This window comes from Rhinichthys klamathensis, unplaced genomic scaffold, assembly GCF_029890125.1.
Source record: "Rhinichthys klamathensis goyatoka isolate OS25496 unplaced genomic scaffold, OSU_Roscu_1.1 h1tg000236l_1, whole genome shotgun sequence".
In the NCBI taxonomy this organism is placed as follows: domain Eukaryota; kingdom Metazoa; phylum Chordata; class Actinopteri; order Cypriniformes; family Leuciscidae; genus Rhinichthys; species Rhinichthys klamathensis.
Genome location: NW_026606759.1, coordinates 1,150,871 through 1,167,102, shown reverse-complemented (window position 1 = coordinate 1,167,102; position 16,232 = coordinate 1,150,871). Strand labels below are relative to the sequence as shown.

Genomic DNA, 16,232 nt, shown 5'->3' with positions numbered 1-16,232 from the left:
AGAATGAGAACATGGAACCATCATGCCTTGTTACCACTGTGCAGGCTGGTGGTGGTGGTGTAATGGTGTGGGGGATGTTTTCCTGGCACACTTTAGGCCCCTTAGTGCCAATTGGGCATTGTTTAAATGCCACGGCCTACCTGAGCATTGTTTCTGACCATGCCCATCCCTTTATGGCCACCATGTACCCATCCTCTGATGGCTACTTCCACCATGTGACAAAGCTCTAATCATTTCAAATTGGTTTCTTGAACATGACAATGAGTTCACTGTACTAAAATGGCCTCCACAGTCACCAGATCTCAACCCAATAGAGCATCTTTGGGATGTGGTGGAACGGGAGATTCGCATCATGGATGTGCAGCCGACAAATCTGCGGCAACTGTGTGATGCCATCATGTCAATATAGACCAAACTCCCTGAGGAATGCTTCCAGCACCTTGTTGAATCTATGCCACGAAGAATTGAGGCAGTTCTGAAGGCAAAAGGGGGTCCAACCCGTTACTAGCATGGGGTACCTAATAAAGTGGCCGGTGAGTGTGTGTGTATATATATATATATATATACATATATATATATACACACACACACACACTTATAATATAAGCTGTTACAAAGTTAATCTGGTTTATTTCTTTTTTTCCCTTTTTTCATATACATATATATACACTCACCGGCCACTTTATTAGGTACCCCATGCTAGTAACGGGTTGGACCCCCTTTTGCCTTCAGAACTGCCTCAATTCTTCGTGGCATAGATTCAACAAGGTGCTGGAAGCATTCCTCAGGGAGTTTGGTCCATATTGACATGATGGCATCACACAGTTGCCGCAGATTTGTCGGCTGCACATCCATGATGCGAATCTCCCGTTCCACCACATCCCAAAGATGCTCTATTGGGTTGAGATCTGGTGACTGTGGAGGCCATTTTAGTACAGTGAACTCATTGTCATGTTCAAGAAACCAATTTGAAATGATTAGAGCTTTGTGACATGGTGGAAGTAGCCATCAGAGGATGGGTACATGGTGGCCATAAAGGGATGGACATGGTCAGAAACAATGCTCAGGTAGGCCGTGGCATTTAAACGATGCCCAATTGGCACTAAGGGGCCTAAAGTGTGCCAGGAAAACATCCCCCACACCATTACACCACCACCACCAGCCTGCACAGTGGTAACAAGGCATGATGGTTCCATGTTCTCATTCTGTTTACGCCAAATTCTGACTCTAACATCTGAATGTCTCAACAGAAATCGAGACTCATCAGACCAGGCAACATTTTTCCAGTCTTCAACTGTTCAATTTTGGTGAGCTCTTGCAAATTGTAGCCTCTTTTTCCTATTTGTAGTGGAGATGAGTGGTACCCGGTGGAGTCTTCTGCTGTTGTAGCCCATCCACCTCAAGGTTGTGCATGTTGTGGCTTCACAAATGCTTTGCTGCATACCTCGGTTGTAACGAGTGGTTATTTCAGTCACTGTTGCCCTTCTATCAGCTCGAACCAGTCTGGCCATTCTCCTCTGACCTCTGGCATCAACAAGGCATTTCCGCCCACAGAACTGCCGCTCACTGGATGTTTTTTCTTTTTCGGACCATTCTCTGTAAACCCTAGAGATGGTTGTGCGTGAAAATCCCAGTAGATTAGCAGTTTCTGAAATACTCAGACCAGCCCTTCTGGCACCAACAATCATGCCACGTTCAAAGTCACTCAAATCAACTTTCTTCCCCATACTGATGCTCGGTTTGAACTGCAGGAGATTGTCTTGACCATGTCTACATGCCTAAATGCACTGAGTTGCCGCCATGTGATTGGCTGCTTAGAAATTGTGTTAACGAGCAGTTGGACAGGTGTACCTAATAAAGTGGCCGGTGAGAGTATATTACACATTAAAGGATTAGTTCACTTTAAAAAAAACTTTTGCTGATAATTTACTCACCCCCATGTCATCCAAGATGTCCATGTCTTTCTTTCTTCAGTCGAAAAGAAATTAAGGTTTTTGATGAAAACATTCCAGGATTTTTTCTCCATATAATGCACTTCAATGGGGTCCAAACGGTTCAAGGTCCAAATGACCGTTTCAGTGCAGCTCAAAGGGCTTTAAACGATACCAGACGATGAATAAGGGTCTTATCTAGCGAAACGATCGGTCATTTCAAAAATAAATAAAAAAGTTTAAGTTTTATAAGCACAAATGCTCGCCTTGCTCTGTTCTGTGATGACTCTGTTCTGTGAGACCTTTTCAACGTAATTGCGTATTACGTGACGTCACGAACACGCATCACAGAACAAAGCAAGGTGAGCATTTGTGCTTATAAAACTTAAACTTTTTTATTTATTTTTGAAATGACCAATCGTTTCTCTAGATAAGACCCTTATTCATCGTCTGGTATCGTTTAAAGCCCTTTTGAAGCTGCACTGAAACGGTCATTTGGACCTTGAACCGTTTGGACCCCATTGAAGTGCATTATATGGAGAAAAAATCCTGGAATGTTTTCATCCAAAACCTTAATTTCTTTTCGACTGAAGAAAGAAAGACATGGACATCTTGGATGACATGGGGGTGACTAAATTATCAGCAAACGTTTTTTTAAAAGTGAACTAATCCTTTAAGTTACTAGCCATTTTATATAATATATGGTGTATATATAAAATTTGAAGTTCATACATTAATTTCTTATTGAAACTAAATCCTGTCATCCAGCATCTCCTCTTCCTCTGTCATCCTCTTCACCATAAATGTGTTTGATGTTCTTTGTACTGTATTGATCTGTCCACATAAAAGAATGTTGGATGTTGGTAAATAACAATGTCTTTTCTGTTAACCAAATGCTTTTTAATCTTCAATGCAATTGAACAAGCGCGCCGTTATTTGTTGCGTAGTGACGTGTGTGTTCAAGTAAGCAGATATGAGCAGATTCTGCGCAGATATGAGTATTTGCGCTAAATCTCCAGCAAAGTGAGTGAACATAATAAGTAAAACGCCAAATTGGCTCGTGATTTGACAGCGTTGGTTTGCCTTGTTGACTTGATCCGCCACAGTTTATTTTTACCTGCATTTGCTGGGTTGGTGTGTTAATTTCAAACCCTGTCAATGATATTAAGTTTTTGTGTGTATTGTCCAGTTTAGGCGTGTTAAAGAGCTCTCTTCAGTACTTCAGTGACAGGAGCTCTGTGTGTGTGACAGGAGCTCTGTGTGTGTGACAGGAGCTCTGTGTGTGTGACAGGAGCTCCGTGTGTGTGTGTGTGTGTGTGTGACAGGAGCTCTGTGTGTGTGTGTGTGACAGGAGCTCTGTTTGTGTGTGTGTGTGTGACAGGAGCTCTGTGTGTGTGTGTGTGTGACAGGAGCTGTGTGTATGTGCGCTTCAGACGTGTGTACAGAAAACCTGTCGGACAGCGTACGAGTACTCGAGTTCTTTCACTTGAGCAGTCTAAAGTCACGTGATCATTCAAACTGACTAGACTTGATGAATAACCTGTGTGCTGACCAGTGACATTCCAGCATCTGTGCCGAGCGTCTAGCATTGACCCGAGTCCGCCAGCAATGCTGAGTGTCCAGTCCTGACCGTACCTTACAGTATTTCTCTAAACATCATTTTCATCAGTATTTTCATGCTAGCTAACTCATACTGTAAGATGACTCACTGATATATTTATGTGCGGTGCCGCTCACTCTTGATGTGAGGAGCTTCTGGCAGGCAGTGAAGCGACGGCTCGAGCGCTGTAACACAGACACCGGCTAAAAGAGCATCGCTTCAGGCGTGTAGGCTACCAATGACTCAAGTCTGGAGGAGGAGTTGCTCCGATGGGAAGGGCCTAGCAGGGCTTTCTGTTTTACAAGGCAAATCTGTATGACACACACTGTATTATCACATCCTGTCCATCCTATTTAACCATGTAGAACCACTTCAGTACTGTAAAAGTCATGTGGTGTTGATTTAACACACAGTCATTGCACAGACGCATACTTGAAATGCAGCAGAGCCACTTTACTGCTGTCATGACACACACACACACACACACACACACACACACACACTGAACTCGTGTCAAACCTGTCAGTGTGTAAGGCAGCAGTAAAAGTGTCTCCTTCAGGATCTGCACATCTAAACTTGGCAACAAAAGAAACCCTTTATAGATGAAGGACCTTTTTAGGATACTGTTTTTTTTAGTTTTTTTTTTAGATAATTGTGTAAAATCCTAATTGTTTTTATATATCTATTGGAAAGTGTTTAAACAATATTTTTCATGCTTGATCAATGAACCATAAAGCGTATTTGCAGATGCACCTGTGAAACAGTGCTTAAAGGAACACTCCGACTTTTTGGGACTTTAGCCTATTCACCTTATCCCCCAGAGTTAGATAAGTCCATACATACCTTTTTCATCTCTGTGCGTGCTATAAGTCTGTTTGACGCACCCACCGCTAGCCTAGCTTAGCACAAAGACGGGATGTAAATGGTTGCAGCTAGCATACTAATCCAAATAAGTGACAAAATAACGCAAACATTTTCCTATTTACATGTTGTGATTTGTATAGTCACAGAGTGTACAAAAAACAGTCACATGAGACAGACATATTTTAACCGTATAAATACTGGGAACTATATTCTCTGAAGGCGAAGCACTGCTACTTGGGCGGAGTGATAACCGCAGCACCTGAGACGCGCCGTGGTGAGGAGCAGGTCGTATTTGGATTAGTATGCTAGCTGCAAGAGGGAGGTGTTGCTGTAATTTATAGTAATATTTTCAAAATTACTAAAAAATCTAGTTTCAATTTGGCTATGATTAAACCACTTGTTAAAAAAACGCAACTTGATCGTACAGAATTAGCGCAAAAATCAATCTCGCCTAGGGCAACCAAAGGGCTAGAGCCGGCCCTGTATGCCGATGATACTCAGCTCTATATTTCTTCACGCCCTGACGAAACTTACCAATTCACAAAATTAACGGAATGCATAGCTGATATAAAAAACTGGATGACTAGTAATTTCCTACTTCTTAACTCTGAAAAAACAGAGATTCTAATTATTGGACAAAAAACGTCCTCACGTAATAACCTAGAATACTGTCTAACACTTGATGGCTGCTCTGTTAAGTCTTCGTTGTCGGTTAGGAACGTGTGTGCTCTTTGATACCAATCTCTCATTTGAAATTTATGTTAATAGTATATGTAAAACCGCATTCTTCCATCTTAAAAATATATCTAAATCACACCATATGCTCTTATTGACAAAGGCAGAACAATTAGTTCATGCGTTCATGACATCAAGACTAGATTATTGTAATGCTCTACTGGGTGGTTGCCCTGCACGCTTAATAAACAAACTACAGCTGGTCCAAAACACAGCAGCTCGAGTTCTTACCAGAACCAGGACATATGACCATATCAGCCCGGTTCTGTCAACTCTGCATTGGCTCCATATTAAACATCGTATACATTTTAAAATATTGTTGATTACTTACAAAGCACTAAATGGTTTAGCTCCGCAGTACTTGAGTGAGCTCTTAATGGACTTCCCAGACTTCTGTAATTCAATGTTAGGCTGCATAGATTAGGTCAGCCGGAACCGGGAACACTCCCCATAAATCCTGATGTACTTGATACATCATAAGAAGAATGGCATCTAAGCTAATATTAGTCTGTTTATCCCGAGGTTTACTGCAGTCCGCTGTATCCAGATCTGATGAAGGACCTGCGCCTGTACACAACGACAACGCAGTCCTGAAGTGTCACTAGTCCCTCCCTGTGAAGGCCTCCTTCCCTTTACCTCTGTACAGATAATCGTTGTCGTTAAAATTCCGGTTCGCGTGTCTACGCCGAAGCGATAAAATTCTGTATTATAAATTTCAATGCCAGACAAGTAGTTTGATGAGGGTTGTTTTTTTAGGGAAGGACTACATGCCTGCGCACATACACTCACCGGCCACTTTATTAGGTACACCTGTCCAACTGCTCGTTAACACTTAATTTCTAAGCAGCCAATCACATGGCGGCAACTCAGTGCATTTAGGCATGTAGACATGGTCAAGACAATCTCCTGCAGTTCAAACCGAGCATCAGTATGGGGAAGAAAGTTGATTTGAGTGACTTTGAACGTGGCATGATTGTTGGTGCCAGAAGGGCTGGTCTGAGTATTTCAGAAACTGCTAATCTACTGGGATTTTCACGCACAACCATCTCTAGGGTTTACAGAGAATGGTCCGAAAAAGAAAAAACATCCAGTGAGCGGCAGTTCTGTGGGCGGAAATGCCTTGTTGATGCCAGAGGTCAGAGGAGAATGGCCAGACTGGTTCGAGCTGATAGAAGGGCAACAGTGACTGAAATAACCACTCGTTACAACCGAGGTATGCAGCAAAGCATTTGTGAAGCCACAACACGCACAACCTTGAGGCGGATGGGCTACAACAGCAGAAGACTCCACCGGGTACCACTCATCTCCACTACAAATAGGAAAAAGAGGCTACAATTTGCAAGAGCTCACCAAAATTGAACAGTTGAAGACTGGAAAAATGTTGCCTGGTCTGATGAGTCTCGATTTCTGTTGAGACATTCAGATGTTAGAGTCAGAATTTGGCGTAAACAGAATGAGAACATGGAACCATCATGCCTTGTTACCACTGTGCAGGCTGGTGGTGGTGGTGTAATGGTGTGGGGGATGTTTTCCTGGCACACTTTAGGCCCCTTAGTGCCAATTGGGCATCGTTTAAATGCCACGGCCTACCTGAGCATTGTTTCTGACCATGTCCATCCCTTTATGGCCACCATGTACCCATCCTCTGATGGCTACTTCCACCATGTCACAAAGCTCTAATCATTTCAAATTGGTTTCTTGAACATGACAATGAGTTCACTGTACTAAAATGGCCTCCACAGTCACCAGATCTCAACCCAATAGAGCATCTTTGGGATGTGGTGGAACGGGAGATTCGCATCATGGATGTGCAGCCGACAAATCTGCGGCAACTGTGTGATGCCATCATGTCAATATGGACCAAACTCCCTGAGGAATGCTTCCAGCACCTTGTTGAATCTATGCCACGAAGAATTGAGGCAGTTCTGAAGGCAAAAGGGGGTCCAACCCGTTACTAGCATGGGGTACCTAATAAAGTGGCCGGTGAGTGTATATTCAAACGCCCATATCTATAGAATAAACTCTTAATGCGCATGTGCACGCCATCAGCGCTCTCACAGGTTCGCGTTTTTAAAGCTTGTGTAGAGAGAACTTAAGAGTTTTCTGTTAGAACGGTGTCGTGTTAGCGGCCCCTAAGTTAATTACTAATGATCGTTGTGACAGAAGTGAATCAATTAAAACTAACTTTAGCTGGACAATAACTTTATGCTAGAGCTGCTGTAAAACAATCTCTGTTACTGTAATCTCCTATTATCACTGTAAAGCTGCTTTGAAACAATCTACATTGTTAAAAGCGCTATATAAATGAAGATGACTTGACTTGGAGCTGCTGGAAACACCACAGCCTGACTGATGCTTCTCACAGACTGACCCTCGTATTACATGTCAAGTTTATCATCTGTAGAGCTGCCTCTCCTGCTAGATCATGTGTAATGTGTGTCATCTCTGTGCCAGGTCTGACTCTGCTGATCCCCTATCTCATCGCCAACAAGAAGAAGTGGAAGGACTGTAAGATCCGCGTGTTCATCGGAGGAAAGATCAACCGGATCGACCACGACCGCAGAGCGTGCGTACATCAATACTGCATACACACGTAGTGTCATTACTGCATTATTTATATTAGAATCATAACTGAGAAGAATGTGCTTTTCTTTCTCTTTTCTATAGAAGAACACGGTCAACATGCATGACACATGAACTATAAGAATATGCTTTTCTTTGATATTTGACTTCATCTCACAGATGTCAGGGCTAGTCCTGTAGAGTTGAGATCACACAGACGAGTGAGAGCTGGACCATGAATCATATTAGTATGCGATTTCTTTTTACATAAAGCGTTCTCTCTGTGGCACACGCTGTGTGTGTGTGAGTGTGAGACAAATGTTTCCCATTGTCCTCTGCAGCTGCCAGTGCCTTTGTTCGCTATAATTATCCGTGTTCCAGCGGTAAGGTCTTCATAGAGACTGTGAGGTCTTTCACATGTTCATCTGCACATGTTTCTGTTGAGTCTGACACACTGCAGTGTTCATCCCAGCGTTCAGAACCGCTTCCTTCTGCATGGAGCATGTGAAGGACTGTCTGAGCTGCAAGGAAGCGGTGGCAATATTGTGTGCATTATTTATGATTGCCTGATAAATATGTGATGACTTTGTTGCTCTTTCCTCAGCATGGCCACATTGCTCAGCAAGTTCAGGATCGATTTCTCTGACATCACTGTCCTGGGCGACGTCAACACAAAGCCCAAGTCGGAGGGGTAAGATCTGCACGACACTTCTCAGAAGAGCTCTACTGGGATATTACTCACATCTGCTTCACTGCTAATCCTTTTCTTTGTGTGTGTGTTAAATGTGTAATTGCGACTGCATTTGGGTGCTGGTTTTGTATTTGAGTCTTGTTGATATTTTAACAGCTAAACGCAAGAGAAAATCCATTCAGCAATGCAATTTTTAATGATTCTAAATCAATCCATGAAAAATCTGAATATACTCAGTTTACACACACCTACAGTTAAAATTAAACCATGGCATGTTCTGCCAATCACACTCAATAAAACCCTCGAGCAAGAATCAAAACTTCCATACACTTCAGAAAGGCATATAAACGGATGCATGGTTGATGAAGCAGTGTATGCTGAGCCAGACCTGTCTCACGGTTTAAAAAAACAACCTGATTTTATAATTGTTCCTCAAGATTCCCATCATACCAGTTCTCTCATTCCTTAGAACATTTGAACATTTCGCTTCAGCTTTCACAATGCCAACCGTGTGTGTTTGCCATTCAGTCTGACAGAGTTTGCTGAGATGATCGAGCCGTATAAACTGAGAGAAGACGACATGGAGCAGGACGCGGCTGAGAAGATGAAGAGCGAAGAACCCTGGAGAATCACAGACAACGAGCTGGAGCTCTATAAAGCCAAGGTTTCAACACACATTTACCCACAGCAAACTAGATGAGCCAAACTAGATGAGCCAAACTAGATGAGCCATCAAGCAGAGATGGTCAGAAGTGTAGTGCCACCCAAAGCACAGCATGTGAGTTTAGTTGTAAGCATCAATAGTAGGGCCACTGACACACCATATGTAATCTGTGACATGTGATAACAACAGCACGGCTGCGCTCATACAGGCGGCAAAGAATCAGATACAAAAATAGACATTTAGTGGAAGAGGACCTGATAGTGGAGCGGTAGATTATTCCTAAAGGCCCGTTCACACAAGGACAATAACTATAACGATAACTATTATGTTTTAATAATCATTCTATAGAAAATCACAAGATGACATATCCTCCTGTTTATTATAAACCATCAGTTATCACCCACTGATATGGACGCTATCATGAGTCGGCATTCTGGTGTGAACGGGCCTTAAAGGGTTAAACATGAAAATTCTGTTATTTACACCCTCGTGTCGCTCTAAACCCGCAGACTGAACCCGCAGACTTCGCTCTGAACCCGCAGACTTCGCTCTGAACCCGCAGACTTCGCTCTGAACCCGCAGACTTCGCTCTGAACCCGCAGACTTCGCTCTGAACCCGCAGACTTTGCTCTGAACCCGCAGACTTCGCTCTGAACCCGCAGACTTTGCTCTGAACCCGCAGACTTCGCTCTGAACCCGCAGACTTTGCTCTGAACCCGCAGACTTTGCTCTGAACCCGCAGACTTTGCTCTGAACCCGCAGACTTTGCTCTGAACCCGCAGACTTTGCTCTGAACCCGCAGACTTTGCTCTGAACCCGCAGACTTTGCTCTGAACCCGCAGACTTTGCTCTAAACCCGCAGACTTTGCTCTGAACCCGCAGACTTCGCTCTGAACCCGCAGACTTCGCTCTAAACCCGCAGACTTCGCTCTGAACCCGCAGACTTCGCTCTGAACCCGCAGACTTTGCTCTAAACCCGCAGACTTTGCTCTGAACCCGCAGACTTTGCTCTGAACCCGCAGACTTCGCTCTGAACCCGCAGACTTTGCTCTGAACCCGCAGACTTTGCTCTGAACCCGCAGACTTTGCTCTGAACCCGCAGACTTTGCTCTGAACCCGCAGACTTTGCTCTGAACCCGCAGACTTCGCTCTGAACCCGCAGACTTTGCTCTGAACCCGCAGACTTTGCTCTGAACCCGCAGACTTCGCTCTGAACCCGCAGACTTTGCTCTGAACCCGCAGACTTTGCTCTGAACCCGCAGACTTTGCTCTAAACCCGCAGACTTTGCTCTGAACCCGCAGACTTTGCTCTAAACCCGCAGACTTCGCTCTGAACCCGCAGACTTCGCTCTGAACCCGCAGACTTTGCTCTGAACCCGCAGACTTCGCTCTGAACCCGCAGACTTTGCTCTGAACCCGCAGACTTCGCTCTGAACCCGCAGACTTCGCTCTGAACCCGCAGACTTTGCTCTAAACCCGCAGACTTTGCTCTGAACCCGCAGACTTTGCTCTGAACCCGCAGACTTCGCTCTGAACCCGCAGACTTTGCTCTGAACCCGCAGACTTTGCTCTGAACCCGCAGACTTTGCTCTGAACCAGCAGACTTCGCTCTGAACCCGCAGACTTTGCTCTGAACCCGCAGACTTTGCTCTGAACCCGCAGACTTTGCTCTGAACCCGCAGACTTTGCTCTGAACCCGCAGACTTTGCTCTGAACCCGCAGACTTTGCTCTGAACCCGCAGACTTTGCTCTGAACCCGCAGACTTTGCTCTGAACCCGCAGACTTTGCTCTGAACCCATTAACAAGGTTTTGAAATTTAACCGGAGAGGTTTCTGTCCCTCATTGAAAGTCCTGGTAACCAAAACTTAAAAGATCTAAAAAGGTATAAGTGTCTTAAAGTCTTTTGGAGCGATATGATCACGATCACAGAGTGAATCGCATATGGCAGAAGAAAGCTGGTTGGTTCTTGTGTGTTAATCCGCTTCTGCCGACTGAAACCACATCACCCGGTCCTCACACACGTTTGTTAGGGCACTGTTCTGTGTCATGCTTCTGACACTTTTAATGTTAGTGTTGATTTTTATTTTATTTTTATTTTTTTTATTAAAACATGCCGTGAAAAGTCAGGGAACACCTGGTGAGGCACTTGGTGTTGTTAGGAAATGCTACTCTTGGATCATTTTTGCCGAAACGTACTCGTGAACACTTACCAGAAATGGTTATTTGAAGACATTAGAGGAGGGAGATTCTGAACAAAGTTCACTGATGTAAACCCTTTGAAATGAGTGTTAAATCTTAACCAGGGTTGACTTGCACCAGCCGTTCGGAAGTTCTTACTTAAATTGGAACGTAAAGTTCACACTAGAGGAAACCAGTAAACCCTAAATAAAATAGAGGATATTCTGGGCTTTACAAAAAACAACTCACCATTTGTTCTTAAGGCAGAACGAGCTAGTCGTAAGCTCCAGGGCCGGTTCTAAGTCTGGGTATTTTTATTTAAAGCCCCGAATATCCTCTATTTTAGTTTGGCTAAAGGAATTCATTCATTATAAAAGCGATTTAAGGGAATAAAGAAAAAAGGCTTATTGTATTAGTGAAAATTTAAACTATTTGCAAAAAAACATTTTGTTTTTAAGTATGGATACATTCTCTCTACATGAATCAAGGAAATTATAGCATATTTTCAATTAAAAAAGGAAAAATTTAATATTAAAAAAAAAAAGGTTGAGTAATTTGCATCACCAGATACTGTCGGTAGTTGAACATTTCTATTGTAAAACAGTTGTCAAATATTAAATGTTCATCTACTTACATTTTCCCAGGCATTCGTTCACTGTTAACACCCCTCTGTGAACGGAAGCCCCGCCTCTTTAATCACTCTGACATTGATGAGCTAGACCGCTGAACTTATAGTCATCAGAGCGCTGCGTAAATGCATCAAGCGGCATCAAGAATATCAAATACATAGCAGTGAATTTCTTATTTGCATCTTAAGGTTATTGCCAATAATAATGACAGGTTTGTGAAAGTGTAACTGTGAGCCCGCGCAAAACACATCTTCAGCACAGTGACTCACTTGCACGCCTCTGATTGGCCGATGCGTTCAGCAGACATGTCTGTGATTGGCTACAATGCTCACCGCTGCAAAAGCATGTTGTAAGTACCTTTAATGCAAAGGGAAAAATAATCATAAAAAGTGCATGTTACAGTTTTATTTATATGTAATCGTGGCAGCTGTAATCGTATTCACATTTGTTTTTCACATTAATTGTTTTGCTCTATGAGAAACACAAGGTAACTAAATATTTGGGCTTTACTAAACTTTCGGGGCTGAGGCTCAGCCCTAGTGCCGCCCCTGGTAAGCTCTCTGTAAAGTTTCAAGTTTAATTTATATATAAAGCATATTTAAAACAACCTTGGTTGACCAAAGTGCTGTACAGAATTGCCTAGGTCAAACACCAAAATTAAAATAAACATTCACAAGACGTTTAAAGCACAAGATTACAAATGGGTTTTCAAAAGACTTTACTCAGTGATCACTAGCAGCCTTCAAATAAGTGAGCAGAAGTTGTTGGAATGAAGGATCAACTGAAATTCACAGCATTTCAACTTCTTTTTACTGTTAGTTACGAGAGGCAAAAGAAGTTTCCATTTAAATGCGATATAAAAACACTTATGTTATTCATGATTAAGTATGTAAATGACATTCAGAAACTTTGTTTGAAACAAATAAGGATAAAGAAATAAGTACCGATACAAAATAAACATAAGAAATGACATTTTTTGATTGACTGATTTAATCTGACATGCACAACACAGAGCAGCGGGACAGATACACACAGCTGATCTACTCCATAGCAGAGGTGTGAAGGCCAGGTTCAGGAAGTGTCAGTCCTCCTCAGTGTTGTGTTCCAGTCGCCTGGATCTGCTAATATCAGTTCTCCAGCCAGGAGAGAGCGCTAATGAGTGAAACCAGCCGAGGTCAGGCTGGAAGAAACGTTTGCTTCCTGACCCCTGGACTGTACACCTCTGCCCATAAATGTTGTCTCTCTTAACATATTAGTGAGTGTAAATGTCAGCATCATCATATGTGTCTAAAGGACTGTCGGGTAAAATAAGAGCTTACTAGTGCAGTTCAGCCAGTCTGCTGTTCCAGTCCAACCGTTACTCCTGATCGGAGGATTCCCAAAATATTTAGTTTATAGTTTATACGTAGAGTTGCGCTTCATCTAAGTCTAATGGTGCAATTCAAAGATATTTAGTAGTGTGTAAGTTGTAACTTACAGCTTAACCTAGTTTGACATAAATGAGCACTAAGTTACTGGTGCGAATAATCCTATATAAATGGGACTCAGTGACGAATACTCATCACAAAAAAAGTGGGGTCTTTGGTTTGAGATGTTTTAGAAAAAGGACCTGACATGGAGCCCTGTGGTTCCCCACCAGTGATGGATGAATGATGATATGCTAAGCATGTATCCTATCTCTAAAACCTGAGACTGGGAATGTCTCGTCTAAGTGAATACACCCCTGCTAAAGTTGACTAAAAGTTCCCTTGGCCGTTGGAATTAAAATAGAATTATAATATCACACACCCTTCACCATACCTAGAGATCGGCATGGGGAACTGCCATAAGATCATCTCTCAATGCAAATCAAGCCAGCTATTAAGTTAACTGACATAAACCCATGCCGACTCGGTGATGTGGGGATATTTTAACTCCAGAGGCCGAGGGAACTCTATCAGGAAGGATGCACAGTGTCCTGGGTCATGAAACTGGCCTTTAAACATCTAAATCTGCCCCTCTATGGGGATGTAACACAGGGGTGTCCTGACGAATGACCCCTGCATTAGAAGAACATTTATTTATTTACGATACATTATTCATTCACAAAGAAAATTGGTGTCCGTAAAGGTTGGATTTTTCCTCATTTTTTTATAATTAAGGCATTAAGATCAATTTCCAAAAGATATATATATATATTTTTTATTCCTCTTTTTAGTCCACTTTAGCATGTGTGTGTTCACTTACGCTGAGCACTGTGTGTGTGTGCTTCCCTTGGTCCTCGACCCATCTGAGATCAGGGAGTGGGTGTATGGGTGCTGTGTGTCTCAAATGTCGGTTTTTCCTGCTAAAGTGAGTTAAATAGAATAGTGGAGTGAAATGATGGTGTGCATTTGTTTCCTTGGAAGTCTTGTTTGAAGTGTGTGTTTTCATGGCTGTTAACAGATACAGTAACTTCAGTCTTCCTGTGAAATGATTTGTTTCCTCAGAGTAACCGTCAGATCCGGCTGAACGAGCTGTTGAAGGAGCACTCCAGCACAGCCAACCTCATAGTCATGTAAGTTACAAGCCTGACCTTATACTGGCGGAGTGATCTAACCTGAGCGGAGGGATATCAGTGCGTGTGCTCGGCCAATCAGGTTGAAGAACCGTAACTAAACTGATTCAACGTTAAGCACCTTGTGTCGTGTTAGCGGCCCCTAAGTTAATAACTAATGATCTTTACAACAGAAGTGAATCAATCAAAACTAACTTTAGCTGGACAATAACTTTATTCTCGATCTGCTGTAATGCCAAAACAATCTCTTTTACTGTAATCTCCTATTATCACTGTAAAGCTGCTTTGAAACAATCTATATTGTTAAAAGCGCTATATAAATGAGGATAAATACAAACTCTAACTACTTGAAGAAGTAGTCATAGCTTCACGCTGCTTGAATATGACTTTTTGAAATTTAAGTCCTGGAAAACCCTTGAAAACAACCACTTTTCAAGTACCTCTTCATAAATATGGCTGACTTATTTAAATACAATATATATGAAAATTCATTTTTAAAAAACAACAACAACACAAATACAATCTTTTCATGCTAAATGAACACTGCAGCCCGTCTGATAAACCCCATCAGACCTTTTCTCCATACGAAGTACACCAACTTTATAATTTAAATATTATTTATAGAACAATAATAGCCATTATAAACTTTGTATTTAATATATATATTATTAAATGCGTTGTAAGTTGTATTCTGGTTACCTTATATCTGTAATTTGAGTTTAAAAAATCCTAAAGATATTGTTTGATAAGTGTGATCTCTGATTGTGATCCTTGAAAACCAAAAGAGTAGTGCTTAAAGTCCTCAAGTGCTGGAATCTGTTTTCCAGAGTCGCATACTGTAATGTCTCCAAAACAGCAGGAGGACACGAAGCCTCTCGAATGACCAGTCTCTCTCAAAAAACATGATCATGACAATGAGAGAGTTCCTTTCGTTATTGTCCAGCAGCACTAACGTGTGTGTGTGTGTGTGTGTGTGTGACAGGAGCATGCCGCTGGCCAGGAAAGGAGCCGTGTCCAGCGCTCTGTATATGGCCTGGCTGGACACACTCTCTAAAGACCTGCCGCCCATCCTGTTAGTGCGTGGGAACCACCAGAGCGTCCTCACCTTCTACTCGTAGAGCGCTCACACACACACACACACACACACACACTAGTACAGAACATCTGATGATGATGACGACAGACGCTCCTCACCGAAGCGGACACCAGGACTGCTCTCTCCTCTACGCCCACAGGAGAGCTCTCACACACACACACACACACACACACACACACACACACACACACACACACACACACACACACACACACATCTGATGATGATGATGACGACGACAGACGCTCCTCACCGAAGCGGACACCAGGACTGCTCTCTCCTCTACGCCCACAGGAGAGCTCTCACACACACACACACACACACACACACACACACGATGATGATGATGATGACGACAGATGCTCCTCACCGAAGCGGACACCAGGACTGCTCTCTCCTCTACGCACACAGGAGAGCTCTCACACACACAACACAACACAACACAACACAACACAACACAACACAACACAACACAACACAACACAACACAACACAACACAACACAACACAACACAACACAACACAACACAACACAACACAACACAACACAACACAACACAACACCTGATGATGATGATGACGACAGACGCTCCTCACCGAAGTGGACACCAGGACGGCTCTCTCCTCTACGCACACAGGAGAGCTCTCACACACACACACACACACACACACACACACACACACACACACACACACACACACACACACACACACACACACACACACACACACACACACACACACA

The 16,232-nt window shown here is 43.0% G+C and overlaps 1 protein-coding gene across 2 annotated transcripts in view; it reads left to right on the top strand.

Moving 5' to 3' along the window:
- slc12a2 (solute carrier family 12 member 2) overlaps positions 1-15,673 on the top strand; it is a 79,981-nt gene extending 64,308 nt beyond the window's left edge. For both annotated transcript variants that reach the window (XM_056265539.1, XM_056265537.1), the window contains 5 exons: positions 7,585-7,696; positions 8,297-8,383; positions 8,912-9,047; positions 14,324-14,391; positions 15,374-15,673. In XM_056265539.1, the coding sequence (XP_056121514.1) occupies positions 7,585-7,696; positions 8,297-8,383; positions 8,912-9,047; positions 14,324-14,391; positions 15,374-15,509 (539 nt within the window). In that variant the 3' untranslated portion in view covers positions 15,510-15,673. The remainder of the gene's footprint in view (positions 1-7,584; positions 7,697-8,296; positions 8,384-8,911; positions 9,048-14,323; positions 14,392-15,373) is intronic.
- Positions 15,674-16,232: the final 559 nt, after the last annotated feature.